Genomic DNA, 18,136 nt, shown 5'->3' on the forward strand with positions numbered 1-18,136 from the left:
ATGTTTGTTTAATTTTGTGAGATTTATATTATATTCTCACTAGCTGTGCCCTGCTGTTTTACCCGCATTGCTCCGCTCCTGTTGGTCTTAGGGTGATGATGTAGCCTATAATCTTTCTCGATAAATGGGCTATCTAAAGCAGAAAGAATTTTTCAAATCGGACCAGTAGTTCCTGAGATTAGCGCGTTCAAACAAACAAACTCTTCAGCTTTATAATATTATTATAGATAAGTATTAGTATGACTTTTATGATTTTTATCGACTTTTTTCTTGCATCTAGAGCGTATCGTTAAATTAAAAGTGCAATTTCCGTAACTCTTTGGTTAGAATCAGTACGTGATCTTTTTCTTGTTCTGAAAGAGTGTGTATTTTTTCAACATAAATTGCAAAATGGCAATCTACTATATTTCTGCGAAGTTCTACGACTGAAATTTGAGTGTATTCAATCAGTGTTATTTTAGTCAGAAATCCTTTTGCTATCCACATAATATTATAACAGGCACAAATGGTTAATCGCCTTACCAGATTAATAGAGAACGTTGTAAAAGTTTATATCAATGTGTTTCTCCCGAAAAGTCCGTGCGCGGCTACTAATTTAATGGTTAAAATTATTCTAAGAACATAGATTACAGATAAAGCTAAAGCTGTCTCATGTATTTCTAAGTAGGTATTAGTGAGAGAGAAGTATTAGTTTTCCAAGTTATTTTCAAACATATTTTAAAATTAATTAATTACATTGCCTGCTTTGCTTTTGTAATCCTTGGTAAAACATTTATGTCCTTCTTATATCATTTTACAGAGGCGTTAACAAGACGAAGTTAGTCTTCAATTTTCCGATAAATTTAATCGAACGTAACACACATAAAAAATCGTTGAGTAACGTTCGTGTATCAAAGGGGTTAATAAATAATGTTAAGCGCGGGTTGACATGGCGGCTCTCATGAAAGTCTAATGCCATTGCAGATCGGGCGAGCCTGCGCTATCTTCATCGGAACTGATATTAAAATAAATCCACCAAGAGCGAGTTATTGAAACCTCACGTTGTGCGCTAATAAGAATGCAAAAGAGCGCGCTTCTTTAGATGTATGATAGAGATGAATTGGAAACTTTGTAGCGACTGCTAATTTCTATAATTGGTAATTTTCTTTCCTTCTTGATTTTGCACACTAATAATATTGTTTTATAAAACGACCAAACTAGTTTAATAAAACGAAGATAATGAATCTAAATGTGGAATTAATGCTCTGTGAAACGATAGTTCAGATTTCCAAGTGAATGTATAATTCGTCTTTTAATATTCTGCTCAATTCTCAAATATTATTGAGCATGGAACTGTATAAATTACGGCAAGATACTGAGTGCATTCGATGTTGATGTTTATAGTGGCAAGTGAAGCGGATCCATCGCTTCGTTTGTCAATACCCATTGTTTGGCTTCAGCTTTAAGGCAATTACTGATTAAAATAATAATGCTGTGTATTCGAGGATCATATCTTGATATGGTTATACACATAATATATAGGTATTACAAATATTAGTATCCATGTAATGTTATAGATTGGAGTTCAGATTATTTTTCAGTAATATATGCTTATAAAAGTGACTTATTATTACTTCTCCATTTCTTATGTAATTATTGAGAAGTGTTCTTATTACAAGCCTGCGATTGTCAGAATTGCAAACTTTACACACTGACTGCACGGAAAATGTTTTTTCGTGTTAAGTCCCTATTGATAGATTTTTGAATTAATTTTGGATTAAAGTAGTAATACTCATAATTAAATCACACAATATCCAGATATATGAATTCATAATTTGTTAAATTTTAAAAGTTAATTTAACTAGTTCGACTGAACATAATGAATTAAAAATACGTAGTATACAGTAAGTAGGTCTGGTTAGAGCTTTCGTGAGCTTCCCAAGTTCGGGGGAAGTTAAATAGGAACTTGTACGTTATCATACTAGATACGACTTTAGCACCAACTCTCCTGACTTTAAAGTATTAAGTAATTAAGCTTTATATTACCATAATGCGCTCGGCTCTTTGGAATAATGTCGTTTGATAAAATGGATTTGAAAGATGAGATCGGTGTAATGCTGATATATTTTATGGTTCTATACCATCGTCCCTTTCAAATGTTTCTTTTAAGATCGTTTAAGTTTTAGAGATTTCTTTCTAAGCCTTGCTAGTTATTGATTAATTTTGAAGTCAAGAGCTTCTTAGCTTATTGTTTTCCTTAAGTAAAATTAATGACAAAAACACGCTTAAGTTAGTGAAATACACACGCTCGTTAGTAAACACACACGCATTAGTTAAGAAACAGAGTCTTTAATTAAAACGTTCACACTCATTCGCTGAACACGCACACACACTCATTAGTTGAACACAGACACACACTCACTCGCGTCTGAAAACATCCTTTGGTAGATCTCGTCGCAATCTGTGAAACAATGTTTACGTATTACTTATTTTAGAAAGCTTGCAGAAATATATCTGGTTTGAAGGTAGATATATAGGTTGTATCAAATTCCTCTTTTATAAATGGCATGCTATATCTAAACACTATTTTTATTTGTATCGTATAACTAGAGTCACCTTGCGTGAAATTTTATTTTATAAATAAAATATTGCACAAATCTCTGGGAGCCTTCTTAGTTTCCATGACAACTATACAATGTAGTAAAATAGTAGCTAGACGGCGAAATAAATAACATTTGCCTAACAACACAACGTAAAGCATCCTAACACATAAATAATAATCAAAAATTTGTTTATTCGATTGTCAGCAGAATCGATATCTCGCATTTATAACATATCGGAATTTCATTTAGTCGCGATATTGGGTGACAACGCATTTTAACGGCGACGTGCTTCGATTAACGAGCCGATTATTTAGACAAATACAATCGAGATTGTTCCGCTGCGAGGGGTTAAATGTACGTTTGTTTGCACCGGATTAATGGTTTATGTAAAATTGGTCATATAATCTTTTTAGGTCCGCTAACAATGGTGATTTAAAGCGCTGTTTTACACACGAGAGTATATTATAATACATACTATATTCAAATTCTTTTCAATAATATTCATGCAAAAATATTGTTCATAGTTAATGAAACAAGATGTATTGTAACAAGAACTTTAAAGTTTGATACAGAGATGGGGTAAGAATTATCATTTAAAAAGTTTCAATTATATTATAATTATATGAAGGTCAAACGAATGTCAAGATTTATCTGAAAAATAAACCTTTTTAAGGCACAAATAAACTCGTATTTACGAGTCCAGAAGGCTATATGGAGGCCCTTATCGGATTTTCAACAAATAGCTGTTTAGCGCGATCCGGCCGATTAATTCGAAGCACGGTCGCGTTCAATAAATATGTTAAAACGCTCCGTGACACCGGCCGCCGCCCGCAGCCGCCCGCAGCCGCCCGCCGGCCGCGCCGCCCGAGCGGGCCTGCGAGCCTCCGAGCATTTTGGAAATAAGATACATTTGATTTAAAGCCGACAGACAATCGCTCAATGAGCTATGGCCCTTCATGCTCGGGATTGCTTTACGGAATAAATAGGATTTCATTTGGACATGTTTTATATGAATCCAATGAAGGCACCGTCGATTGGTCTTTTGTAAAACGGGCAAGGGTCGGTTTTTCTCTTTTTATGTATTTATCAAGTTTTAATATGTCCGTATTGAGGGCAAATGGATGTAAATATATTAACTCCTGTTTGTACTGTTTTTTTATTCATTTTAAGGTCTTTGTCTCTTTTGATTTAATATGCATTGAGTAAATATCGTAAAGTAGCGCTTAAAGTAGAGTAAAAACATTCTATTTGATCGTGTTTTGTCGTAAGTCGGCTATAATGAATTTATCTTAGCAAAATACGATCAGTTTATTTAAAGCAAAGCTCCCTTATAAGAGACATTAAGATAATGTTTCACCACTTAACTTAAGCTATGACGTAACAACATCATGGCATAAACAACGTACTTTGTTATTTTTGGACTTTTAATAAAACATAACAAAGAGCGTTCTTTTTATAAATCAGCTTTAATTGTGGAATATTGAAACGTTGTTATTTAAACCACTTCAAAACCTTCTGAAAGTGAATTAAAGCCGTTGAAATGGACATGCCCGTATGCTATGTGTCTATCTGTGCAGGATAATGAAAGGCAAACATCTCATAATGAGGCGGGCGGCATGCGGCACGGGGCGGGCGCGGGGCGGCCGGCGCGGGCCTGCAATAGTTTACGTGCCTCTAGCGCCGTTTCGATGCCGGTAAATACAAATCTTTGCTAGAATTTATGTACATTCCTTCGGTGCCCAGCGCGCTGGAAAATATGATAAGAATAAGAACTATAAAACACATGATTGAACGGTTTGCGTCGGTTCAAATATAATTTTTTGGATATTTTGATACATCATGGTAATACTAATAGACTGAAAAGAAAAAGCAAACTTGTATGTATTACTCACTACATATGTTAAGTCAAATTATTTTTCATGAAGATTAAGCATAGTTAGTATAGTTTCAATATTCCCCACAATCCGTCACTAAATCATTATACAAAAAAAAACCTCCAACGACTCTCGATTTAAAAATACATACATAATTAAAGACAATCATGCATTGTCTGAATAAAGCATAGTATTTACAACAATCGTGAATCGTGATTCAATATTGGTGTGCGCGTGGAAGGGCTCATACCCATATTTATTGTATAACATGAATTAAACATCGTTCGCATAAATGCTTGACCGTTCCGTGTGCTCTACTTTACGGAGCAGACTGTGAGCTGGTTTTCATCAAAAATACATAAGAATGGATTAACTGCTTTATAAAGGAATCGCAGAATGAGTTCTTTTATTGGTTCAGTTGCAAGTCACGTAGAAGAACATACTTGTATTGTATAATGGCTATCTCGGTTATTAATTCTATGTTATGGTGAAACTCATACAGATGTTATATTGGGTAATTAACTGAGGTTATTAATCCGTTGAAACTTACCTTATATTTTCAATCTTTAAGAAACGCCGTCACACAAAGGTACAAGACAAGTATATAAGAAAAGGGCACAAGTTATAGGTCTACCAGAATCTGATGGCATATTTATATTTAAGAAATAAAAGATTTTCATGTGGCAACTTATTTGACAACTATCAAATTGGTTGTCAAATTATTTGTCTTTTTTGCAGTTGATGAATAATTTTTAGGATTTTATCTAAAAAATCTTCGAAAATATCGAAAAAGCCGCTGCGAACACAAGCAAGAGGTGTTGTTTATAATGTGTATAGAAAAATATTCGATGAAGAAGGGTCAAACATATCACAATTTTCAATTTTGAAGATTTTATTGGTAAATTGGACTTACCCGTTTTGATACTTTAAATTAAAAAATATTATATGTAGGTAACTATAATATTGTTTGTTGTGGTTTGTTGATTATAATATAATTTTATGAAAACTTATTACAGAGTTTCCAATACGGCTATTTGTCAAGTCCAAGCTGTCCAAGTCAATTTTATAATGTGTGTATCTGTTAATACTTACGAAAATAAACATAGTTTTATTTTATTTTTATTTTATTTTATAAAAAATTATAAGCAGTCTAGTTTTGATCTACATTATCATTATATCGATATTTTCACATGGCATACTGGTAATGAATATACAAATATAGGTATGTGTAAATAATAATATTATGTATTACCTGTATAAAAGTAAAATGTATTATACATGTAAGTATGTACTTACATAATGTTAAGTGGATATCTCATTATTAAGTACAGTATTGTCCACCTATGTAATATGACTAATGATATTGAGGACAAAATAAAAAATAAGCAGTATCAAGATCGTTCAGTCCATTTTCCCTAGGGTTGCACACTCAAAATTTTGATTTCCCTAATTGCCATCAGAATCTGGTTTACCTATATATCACGATATGTTATGTTATGACACTCCACAGACGATATAGTGTTATGACACTAGATCCTAAACGGCCGGCAACACAAACAAAGATTCTTGTGAAGCCGTTGGTATTTCTTGGTGGTTAGTGGTTTGTGGACTCACCGACAACATGCAGCGTGACGAAGAAGCTGCGCACTGGCTGCGTGGAGATCTGGCACTCGTAGACGCCGGCGTCGCGCTGCTGGGCCCACTTGACCTGCAGCGTCCAGTCGTCCGTGTGCGGTGAGTGCGTGGCCTGGAAGCGCTGGTCCGAAGTGTACGTGTAGCCGCCCACCGTCAGGATGTGTAGGTCGCGGTGACGGATCCATGACACCTGTAATAGTACAATAATGTGAATAGGTAGCAGCTTGAGAATTGGATAAAACCGTTTCCACACACAAGAGTATCCCGTCTTGCATTCATAATCATATAGATAATCCAGCTAGATTATTATGTGTTCCACATACAGATCATCTACGTAGTTCTTACGTAGCATTGACAAATAAAAAGTAAATCATAATAAATCTTTGTTATTATTTGTTCAAGTGAAAAAGCTCGTAAACGGTATTACTAAAAATGATACAAAGAGAACATTTAAATCACGTATGTTAATTATTGCGAAGAGCGTATAAATGCTTGATAATAAATGCCTGAGGCACGTGTAACGTAGAGGGACCAGGCTGCTTGAATTTCCAAGAATTATGTTTTTGAGGTTAATAATTCATTTATTCGTAACCACGTTCAATTTTTATAGAGTTCTATAAATTCTGAATGTTTCAATGAATTTGTGCCTTTGCTTGGACAAATAATATATTTATTGAAACTACTTAAGCAAATTTAAATGAATAGTATTGTTTATGTGCCTAAATAAACAAAGAATATAGGGTTACATGAACACTCGATAACGGTATCATGATTTTTCAAATAATAGGAAAAGATATTTAACACGTAAGCGTAAGTAACTTTTCTTTGAAGTAAATGGTTTAGCAATAGTTACCGAATATGGCAGATTAATAGATAGGTACCAGTTTACTTATCTGTAAAAGATTAATTAAGTATAGTATACTTCCTCAAAAATACCTAAAAACACAGTCCCACAAAAAAAATCCGTCCTATCACAAACGTGGTCACCGTCACACGCGTCTGTTTATCCAAGGCTCACACGGTCTTACGCGGCTTTATTAAAAAATTCATCGCCCGGCGCGGGCGGTGCGAACGAGCCGGGATTAGTCGTTGCGTATAACTTGTGTGATGTGTGATGTGAAGCACACGCGGGCTAAGCCAAGGGAACGCCCATGAGTGAGGTGTGTGCTGTTTCAACCGAAAAAATAAGAAGGTTTCAATTCGACTGTTTCGAACAAGTTGCATTCAAAAAGTAAAAAATAAAGGCGAATTTGGTGAAGGAAGTACCTATCCCAAATTGTAGAATCAAATCATTTTAAACACTTGTCGTAGATGTATATCGTAGAACTATGTAGTTCTGTTCAGTTAAGAAACATTAAGCTTCTTATAGAGGATTTTGAATCAGCTCATATGTAACTATGAAGATTTTTCTTATCTGTAATTTTCTTACATCTCAATTTAATGCACACATGATTACATTTTATAGCAGTTATTTCCAGACATGATATTGATATGATTTCTACAGGTGCTATCTTTGTAAGTACCTACTTGAATTATAAAAATATGATTGCCATTTATAAACCGATTGCACTCTACGTGAAGCGTTAAAAAAAGCTTATCGAACCATTGAAAGATAGTTGAGGTAATATTATATTTGTGGCATTTTTTTCTAAAATAGCTTTAATATAATAAGTCAATAGTTCAAACTTTAACGATATAATATTATTTTGAGGATCATTTTGTATTAATATTGTTTTGATAACATTATGCAAAAAAAATTGCTTCATTCACATGAAGCATGTGTTGTAAAATGTGATACTTATAAACCGTACACATATGCAAGCGTTCTGTATTCGCTCATAGTACAAAGTGAATTATCAACGTATATAATGTAAGTGGAGTTCGCGCTTGGTGGAGCGGAAATGAGGGAAGCTTTACAAAGGTTGTCGAAAAGCAATTTTTTACGCTAAATTATGCGTCTTTGTAACAATTTCCTTGTTCCAATGAAGTCTGATTAGTTTATTATGGTCGTAGGATTGACTCGGCTTGATTGTAAAGTGCTTCGTAATACGTATTGTGGTAGTGGCCTCTGCCAAATCTGATCCCCATCCTCTGATGGGGATCGGATTTTTACGAATTGAAAAAGTTTATCTTACATATTCCTTTTCTGTTTTAAAATATAGGGGCCTATGCGAGTCAGGCATGTTCAGTATAATTGGGAATAACTAACATTGTGTAATCAAATTTTTTACTTAATAAAAAGAAAATTTGTGAAGCATTTTTAATTATTAAAGAAGTTACGGTATTCTGACAAAAGATTGACGTGAAATAGCGTAATATTTTATACGAAGATTTTATACATAGTTATGTTTTTTACGATGCGACATGAAGACCTGTTTTCGTTCCTCTAATCTCCATATTTAATTAGATGTAATTTTCCATATAATAAAATAATATTATTACATCAAAGAATCTCAGTGATGTGTCTACAAACTTTCAACTACAAAGTCTTCAACGTCTGTGGTAGAATGTGAATACATTTTGTCTAAAAATAAAAAAATAAACTATTTCGTACATTTGATAATATTTACCTACTCGTATAGTTATTCGTGTGAACATTATAGTCGAGTGGGAGTCGAAAATCATAATGATTCGACACGAAATGGGTCAAACTTGTGCCGGATAAGTTAGAGACGTCGTTATTTGTAGGATATTACTATTATCACGTGAATAGAAATTAACTTGAGTTATCTAAGAATTATTTAAATTGTTAAACAATTTAGAGATTCCAGTTTAAACTACCAAGGAAATAACAACGATTGAAATAGTACAGTCTACAACAAATATTTTTATTAGGTAGATACCTAATGAAATATTTGTTGTGGAAAGTTGTGAAATTTATTTGGAACGACGTAAATATAGTATTAGAAAATATATTTGAGTAAATATCTTGGGAGTCACGTTTCTATAGAACAGGCTTTATTAGTTAGGGACTATATATAAAGAAAATCGAGTAATATTTTGTATACAAGGTAATATCTTGTTTACCCTGGAACGAAACATTTAATAACATATTTATCGAGAATTGCTATAATATCATCACGTTAAGACCAACAGGAGTCGACCACTGTGGGTAAAACTGCGGGGCACAGCTAGTAGTAAAATAAACACGTTCAGTCTAGAAGTTGTAGATTTTTCATTGTATCGGAGTATTCCCTGATCCATTAAGAGTGATTCATGAGTGGAATGGTACATTAAATACATTATGTATCGGGCTGAGTTGGGGCTGAGCGTATTTGTCTATTCCAGATTGTAGACCGCTGTTTGAGCTGCAATCGAAATTCACTCCACTTCAATATTCAGGCCATGGAACAGAACTGAAAAGGAATTTTATTTTTGTGAAAAATATTTTTTTGAGAATAAAAGGCAACGGAGATTTACATTGGAAGGAAAAATAAAGTTCTGCCTCTTTTACCGAACCGTCGTAAATTTTTATTCGTTAAAATACAGGGTGTCTCAGCGCCGATTTTAAACTTTGAAAATTTGTATAAAAAAAACAAATTGTATTCATAATATTTTTACTGTAGTAAATTAAAGTATATTAGTGCGGATTTTATGTACAGAATATTACACCGTCAAGATGTCTTCCATCATGGTGAATGCACTCTTCAAATCGGACACGCAAATTTGCCGAGACGCGCCGAAGGATGTCCGCTGAAATGGCTCTCACTTCTGTCGTTATTTTAGTCTTCAACTGCTCCAAATTTGTAAGAGGGGTATCAAAAACTCTTGCTTTGAGACAACCACATAAAAAAAAGTCAGCGGGGGTTAAATCGGGACATCTGGGTGGCCACAATATGTCTCCAGAGCGGCTTATGAATTTTCCCGGAAATGACGTATTTAGTGCGTCCCTAGCAGTGTTGGCTGTGGCCCCATCTTGCTGAAACCATACATCAGACTTGTCAATATCCTCTTCTTGCAGATGAGGTACAAAAAAGTTACCGATGGTGGCTTAAAGAGGCAGCATGATGTCTAAGTGAGCGTCTTGGATGTTCCGTGACCGCAGCGGCGACGCGGTCGATGTGTTCAATCGATCGCACAGGTCTATTTCGTGGTCCAATTGAATGATTTAGTAAACATCCTGTCGCTCTAAACTTCTCTCCTCACGACTTAATTAATTGAGTACTCGGGGCATCACTCAAACGGTGGATTTCATAGCGACTTCAAATTTACACCGTTTTTCACTCAACGAAAACGTATTGCATAAGTACGCTTCTACTGGGTACGCGCGGTGCGTACCAGACCACTGCGCCATGGCCACAAAAAAATCCGCACTCGTCACCTATCAAACGCTACCACTCCCCTCCAGCTAACCCCGCAGGTTGCCGAGAAATTCGTGTTTAAAGTTAAAAATCGGCGCTGAGACACCCTATATAATGTAAACAACAACAAATATTCTAGTGTTCGAAGTTCTATTTACATTTAAATTAGATTTTAAACAACAAATAATATGAGGTATACTCATTCTGAGTTATTTTTTCGCCATTTTAATTCTTTTTATATAAACGTTCAGTTTTCCTAGAAAAGGAGCTTAAATTAAACATAAGAGAGATCATACAAAAATATCAAAAAAGTTAAAACATTAACAATACAGATACAGCTATGGATTAACCAAACCTAGAATATTTTATTCATGTTTTGAACATTTATTTCCGGAATTATGCAACGGTTGAAACAAAACGACAATCGTTCCTCGTTGAATTATATAAAAGTTTTGAGTATTGAAAATGTAAACAAGTTTATGACCGCGTGGTTTACGGTCTCGCGGGACCGCCCTGCCCCGGAATACTGCACTAAACACGGATACAAATAGACTGGAGAGTGTTTAGTTAGTTGTTAACTATAATAATTATACTATAATTTATATATGATTGTTTTTTTGCCAAAGGAAGGAGAAAGGAGGAAGGGCCGCTAAATACAGTACAGTGTCGCAGCAGATTTGTAAGTTCTTAAAAAATAATATACATAACTGATGAAACCAAATGGTTATGTCATTATTTTAAAAATTACAATTTTATTTGACGATTTCACGTTAATATTAGTCTTGAAATGATTTTAAACTGTTAAATTATAGGAAAAAGCTCTAGTTATCTATATCCGTGGCGCCGATATTTAAAATTCTGGGAGTATTTTGTTACCTCTCCATAACTCGAAGGAGCACTCGCGGGGTACAGTGTGCAGTCGAGACTGTTTACTGCCGACTGCCGACTGCACCACATTCTGTTTAACTTACTAACGTCGCTATTGTGCTTTTTGGGTTAACATTTACATATTATTGCCTTTACCCTTCATTTATTTGCGAGTAGAATTTTATTATAATTTTAAACATTTGATGCGGTAGTTTGTAAGTTAGTTTCGCTAAATCACGGTTTTATGGGTTTGAGATTTAGGTAGAGGCCATAGTAGAGGCCAAGTTTTGACTGTTTTGCCTTTTTCAATCAATAGCATCAGATAATCTCGTTTCTTTTTTTAATGTACTACATTAGCATGTTATAATTAATAAAATTACAAAATTAACATTATTCAGGCAATTTCATAATCTATTTGCTCTTTTAGCTAAAAATTTCAAACAACAACAAATTCTTAATAAATTTTATCACGTCAATCACAAAATCGACTCAAATTTACATTTTTTTATGTCTAGAAATGACGCACTCTTATTTTTATATTTTTACTTAGTGATAAGTTATTATAACATACTAAAATACAAAAAAAAAAATTCATTATCAATCTAATGTTAACTTAAACAGTTCAAAAATTATACCTGTTCGGTCACTAGGGTTCAATTTAGATTGCGATATACTGAATGGTGATTTTATAAAGAAAAATACGTCTTGCTTGTATGATACTTTAATTACGACTAAAAATGACAATTCAATCGGACACACCGCCCACCAAAACATATTGTTTTCAACTTAAATTCATTAACAAAAATAAACGATAGCATTTAAATAACAAAACTTCAACTTAACAATTATGATTGAGTACAGTGGACTGTATAACTGTAAAACTATAAATAATTAACTACTTACTTAAAAACTTGATTGTACATAGCTATATAATATTATGTTATGTTTTGGCAGGAATACATTTCAAAGTTTTTTACAATCTATCACATTGAAGAAAGTAACAAAAATATTATGCAAAATCTTACATTAACTTTAGGTAAATAAACATTTTTACTTCATACATTAGATCTTCAAACAATTATAACCTAAACAATTCTCAGCATAACTTTCAAACCTTTTGTAAAGTAATACAAAGAAATTACTTTAAATTAATGTGTTTACAATTTCTTATCTTCTTCTATGCTTTTATAAAATAATTTAATTTCAATAATAACAATAAACAATACATATTAATTTAGCTTGTAAATACATAACTCATTCTTTTTAATCAATTTTATTTGGAAGTAAAACTAACTTTGATAATGGTCTTTTTAACTCTTTACTGCCCTTACATCTTACTGTTACTATTCGTACTAAACCATCTGAGCCAGGATGGACTTCTTTTACGCAACCTAATAACCATTTAGTAGGTGGTAAGTCCTCTTCCTTAATTACAACGACATCTCCAATATTTGGTGACTGAATGTTGGTGTGCCATTTACTTCGTTGTTGTAATGTGTTTAAATACTCAGATTTCCAGCGTCGCCAAAAATCCTGAGTCATCTTTTGTATACATCGCCATCTTGTGAGTAGGCCAGCATCAGCCTGCTTGTAATGAACATCAGGAACACCAATCAATGGTTCGCCAATAAGAAAATGTCCAGGTGTGAGTGGTGTTAGTGTGTCGATAGTCTCGTCTAGTTGACAAAGTGGGCGAGAATTAAGACACGCTTCTACTTGGGCCAATAGTGTAGACATTTCTTCGTATGTTAGTTTTGCGTCTTTGTTTACTCTTATCAAGTGTCTCTTGGTAGATTGTACACCAGCTTCCCATAAACCGCCATAATTTGGCATCCTCGGTGGAATAAAATGCCATGTAGTTCCATCATTTGCCAATATAGCTGCTACTTCACTTGTAATGTTAGCCTGTCCTTTATGAAATAATTCTCTAAGCTCTTTAGCGGCACCTACAAAATTGGTGCCGTTATCGCTCCATAAATTTTCACAGTGACCCCTTCTAGCCACGAATCTACGAAATGCTGCAATGAATGCTTGTGCAGTTAAATCTGTAACAGCTTCAAGGTGTATTGCTCTTGTCGACATACAAACAAACAAACAGATGTAGCCTTTCGTGCAATGATGACCTCGTCCTCTCGATGTTTTTAAATAAATAGGGCCTGCGTAGTCAACACCTGAGTTCAAAAAGGCTCTATTTTGATTGACTCTCATTGCAGGAAGTTCTCCCATTTTCTGAGTTCTAATCTTCGCTTTATCAATTATGCAAATTTTGCAACTTCGAATGCATTGCCTTACAGCAGCCTTAAGGTTAATGATCCAAAATCTGGTACGTATAAAGGACATCATTAACTGTATACCACCGTGTAACGTTCTAACATGAGCATCTCGTATTATTAATTTAGCTAAATGCACCTTCTGTGGTATGATTATGGGATGTTTTGTAGATTCCTCTATATTTGCTTTCTGTAATCTTCCGCCAACTTTCATGATCCCATTTTTATCTAAAAATGGCGAAAGTTTGACTAGTGTACTTCTCGGTTTTACTCTTCTTTCCTTCTCTATATCATCCATATCTTTTTTATAAACAAGTCCTTGATAATATTTAATACACATCCTTAATACTTCTTCCATTTCTTCTACTTGTATGTATCTTTCTTTCTGACATTCTTCCTTAGGTCTCAAAAATCTTCTACAATATGACAAAACTCTTTTCATCCGAGATAAACTCGAAAATCTTTCCCAAATTGGTATTTCAAAATCTTCTTCCTTTGTGTTGAATAAACTCTTCAATTCTAAATCTGTTTCTGGAATATCCGTTTTTGTTGTGATAGTGTTACCTTTATCTTTCAGCCATTCTGGTCCATTCCACCAAAGATTCGCACTCTTTAATTCGCAAGCTTTAATTCCCCTTGACGCGATATCTGCTGGGTTCTCAGCGGATCGTATGTGACTCCATCTGCAGCAGTCCACAACTCGCAAAACATCTGCCACTCGATTAGCGACAAAAGTCTTCCACTTACTTGGGTGAGACTGCAGCCACGACAAAACTACCATTGAATCTGTATAAGCGTATATCTGCGTGTTCGCTAGCTTGAGTAGATTTGATGTTTCTTCAATGACTTCTGCCAAAAGCGCTGCTGCACATAACTCAAGTCTAGGTATGGTAAGTTGTTTCAACGGAGCAACTCTTGTGCGAGATGCTATCATGGTAACATAGACATCATCTCTTTCATTGACGACTCTAAGGTAAACGACAGCTGCGTATGATTTCGTTGAAGCGTCTGCGAAACCATGTATCTCCACCACTTTACTTCTTGGAGCTGTGTGAAACCATCGTGGGACTTCAAGCGATTGTAATTCAAGTAAGTCATCTCTATAGCATTTCCATTCTTCTATTATGTCGCAGGGTAACTCATCATCCCATCCCTTGTTACAAAGCCAAAGTTTTTGTATCATGACCTTTGCCACTATTACTACAGGAGATAACCACCCAAAAGGGTCAAACAAACGTGCAACATCGGAAAGAATAGACCTTTTTGTCACAGGTAGTATTAATTCAGGTAAGTCTATAGTTATTTTAAATGTATCACTTCTTCTATCCCATGTTAAGCCTAATATTTTTATTATTTTATCTAGTTTGATTTCTAAATTTTCTCTAATTGTATTATCATCTTCTTTAATGTATTGTATGACTTCTTCAGCATTACTGGACCACTTTTGCATGTTAAATCCTCCCCTTTTTAATACAATCTTTATTTCTTCACAGAGCTTCTTTGCCTTTTCTACATTTTCATGACCTCCCATTAGATCATCAACGTAAAATGATGTTTGAATCGCATTAGTAGCTTCAGGATAATCTACACTTTCATCATTTGCTAATTGTTTCAGTGTTCTGACGGCGAGGAATGGTGCTGCGGCCGTTCCGAACGTAACTGTTAAAAGTTTATAACTTCTTAATACCGCATCTGGATTGTCTCTCCAAACAATGCATTGTAATTTTGAGTGGTCTTCAGACATCTTAACCATTCTGTACATCTTTGTTATGTCTCCAATGAAACAAATCTTATTAATTCTCCATAAGGTAATAAGACCGCGGAGGTCTCTTTGTAGAACAGGACCTACTCGCATTAAATCATTCAATGATAAACCGTTGGAGCCCTTAGCTGAAGCGTCGAAGACTACACGGACCTTTGTAGTCTCTTTGTCTTGTCGAATGACAGCATGATGAGGTAAGTATATAGTGTTCTTGTCATCATCATCTTCTAACTTCTTAATGTGACCCATACTAATATATTCTTTTATAACCTTAGCGTATTCTTCTTTTAGTGATTTGTCTTTAGCAAATTTTCTTTCTAATTGTTTGAACCTCTTTGTTGCAGTATCTTTAGTATTTCCTATTTGTTCAATTGTTTCTTCTAAACTTTGCTTTAAAGGTAGTTGTACTATATATCTTCCTTCGTGATCTCTTTGGGTTGTTTTTGTATATATATCTTCACATTCTTCTTCTTCTTTTGTAAATATCTTCTTCTTGTTGTATAAGAACGTGTCTATTTCCCAAAAAGATTTAAGTAAGTCATTGTCTTCTCTGATGAACATACTTCTTAGTGTTTTCGTATTGTTACGGTCAGCATGTGTAGTCTGGCCAGACAAGATCCAACCCAGACTAGTCTTTTGGGCTACTAAACCGTTGTGTAGGCGTATGATGCCGTCTTCAATAATTCTTGTAAAAACTTCTACACCTAGTAGAAGGTCAATGCTGCCAGGTGTTCCGTAAGTAGGGTCAGCTAAATCGAAAGTTTCTATTTCCATCTGCAGTGAAATCTTCTTGGCAGGCAGAATAGATGATATTGTTTTCATCACGTAAGCTTCCATTTCAATAGGCGACGACTTAGTGTGTAATGACAATTGGACCTTATACTTCAAATCTTGTCTTTCTTCACCTATACCCGAAACTGTACCATTTACTCTTTTCTTCTTTAGGTTTAGTAAATCGACAACTCTTGACGTGATGAAAGATGCTTCTGATCCCTGGTCTACAAGTGCGCGAAAACGGTGTAGTTCACCTGACTTGCTTTTTATGTAGACTATCGCCGTAGCAAGTAGAACCCTTCTACTAGATTGTGCTTCGCTTGAGTAATGCGCTGTGACTTGTGCTTCTGATGTTGATGCGCTTGTTGGAGTCGTTGTGTTTATGTAATCAATCCCTTGCTTCTTGTCTAAGTGTAATAGGGAATGATGTCTTCTTCTACAAATTCTGCAAGACGTTTGTTGTTTACAATGTGAAACGGTGTGATTGGGAACTAAACAATTAAAGCATAACTTATTCTTGAGTGCAAATTGATGTCTGTCTTCAATAGTTTGTTTAGAAAATTCGTTGCAGTGATAAATATAATGATTTTGCTGACAAAAGATACACATCGGCTGATTGTTACTTGTTAAATGTGAATTCTTAATATTCTTAGCGGCATGGAATGATTTCTGTGTTGACGATCTATCTTTATTTATCGTTTGTTGATTGTTCGATGTTATCATTTCCAAGGTGCGATACTTTAACTCAAGGAATTTATTTAAATCTTCCCAACTAGGCAGCTCTTCCGATTCTTGTTGATAAATATATTCTTCCCATGATTTGTGTGTCTCCTGGTCTAATTTTTGTAGTATAATATAAATTAAAATTGGACCCCATGTATCGGTAGAAATTTGCATATTTTGTAGACTATTTAAACATTCATTAGTTGTGTCCAAAATGAATTTAATTTGTATGGATGTTTGTGTATTTACCTTACGTATGCCAAAAAATCTTTTAAATATGGAGTTTATAATAATCCTTTTATTACCGTAACGTTTCTTTAAAGTGTCCCAAGCTTGTTCATAATTATTTTCGGTTACATTAATATCTATACATATAATAAAATCGTAGGAAAGTCAAAACTGTACATTGAATATTTTTTTAAAAGAATACATAATCCATGATCTATAATCGATATAGAAGCCAAAAACATAGTTTTTAGAATTTTTGTCTGTTTGTCTGTTTGTCTGTTTGTCTGTATGTTTGTCCAGGCTAATCTCGAAAAGTACTGCATAGATTGACTTCAAATTTTGCATGAATATTACTAACGGGTCGGGTGAGGCTTTTTTAAACATATTATCATGCTATCACCTCCGGGGGAGGAGCTGTGAACCTTTTTTTTTCTTACGTATTCCGTGTATTACGACAGCGTACAATCTAAAGATTCATGTTTAAATGTTGGTTTCGGGTAAGCCATGCTATTATCTAGCTTTACACAATAAAAACGATGTCATTTACGTAATTTGGGCAGAGAATCAGTTTAATGAATGTATTAAGTATACAAATTTGAAACAGCGCCATCTATGAGATTTCGTAAAAATCAAATCAATTTACATGTTAACACTACTGAATACAATGTTAAAAATTAATAATTTAAATATAATTATGTTATTTATTTATTCTTCCCTTCCCTATAAGGTGCGCTTATAATTCGTGTGAATATACTACATTTTTAAAAGTGAGGGTAGATGTTTATTATTATAAGTCAAACTAGACACCATTAAAATTAATCTAATATTGATTGTGTTCATTGGTTACATTTTTAAAAATCTTCGTGTTTTAAAAATTGGATAACGAGGCGGGACTCGAACCAGCATTCTTTAGTGGTCGAATTTTTTCTATTCTTTATAAATTTATTGTTTATGAATTTATATTTATAAACAATAATACAAAAATGTTAGTTCGTTGATAATTATTATTCCTTCATCATTTACATGTTGTAAGTAAAAATATACTTTGACTGTTAATACTTTTGTTCAGTATTTACCTGTATGATTATTGCTTGGTAATTAATTATATATTTTCATGTCG

General features: G+C 34.1%; 2 protein-coding genes across 4 annotated transcripts in view; both read right to left on the bottom strand.

The window, feature by feature from the left end:
• The window catches only part of LOC149907366 (zwei Ig domain protein zig-8-like), a 314,072-nt gene that overhangs the window by 34,324 nt on the left and 261,612 nt on the right, over window positions 1–18,136 (bottom strand). For 2 of the 3 annotated variants that reach the window (XM_090102382.1, XM_090102380.1), the window contains exons 4-5: window positions 6,071–6,281; window positions 2,402–2,440 (exon numbers count right to left, since the gene is read on the bottom strand). In XM_090102382.1, coding sequence (XP_089958508.1) covers window positions 2,402–2,440; window positions 6,071–6,281 — 250 coding nt within the window. The remainder of the gene's footprint in view (window positions 1–2,401; window positions 2,441–6,070; window positions 6,282–18,136) is intronic. The other variant, XM_090102383.1, reaches the window with a different exon arrangement.
• On the bottom strand, window positions 12,421–17,133 carry LOC149907367 (uncharacterized). Its single transcript, XM_090102376.1, has 2 exons — window positions 13,558–17,133; window positions 12,421–12,843 (listed from the first exon to the last, which is right to left on the bottom strand). The coding sequence occupies exons 1-2, from the start codon at window positions 16,960–16,962 to the stop codon at window positions 12,523–12,525; spliced, it is 3,726 nt and encodes a 1,241-aa protein (XP_089958502.1). The 5' UTR covers window positions 16,963–17,133; the 3' UTR covers window positions 12,421–12,522.

The sequence above is a fragment of the Colias eurytheme genome, chromosome 6 (genome assembly GCF_061535395.1).
Source record: "Colias eurytheme isolate Ceu_HAF_F1 chromosome 6, ilColEury1 Martin Lab GWU primary, whole genome shotgun sequence".
NCBI classification, from domain to species: domain Eukaryota; kingdom Metazoa; phylum Arthropoda; class Insecta; order Lepidoptera; family Pieridae; genus Colias; species Colias eurytheme.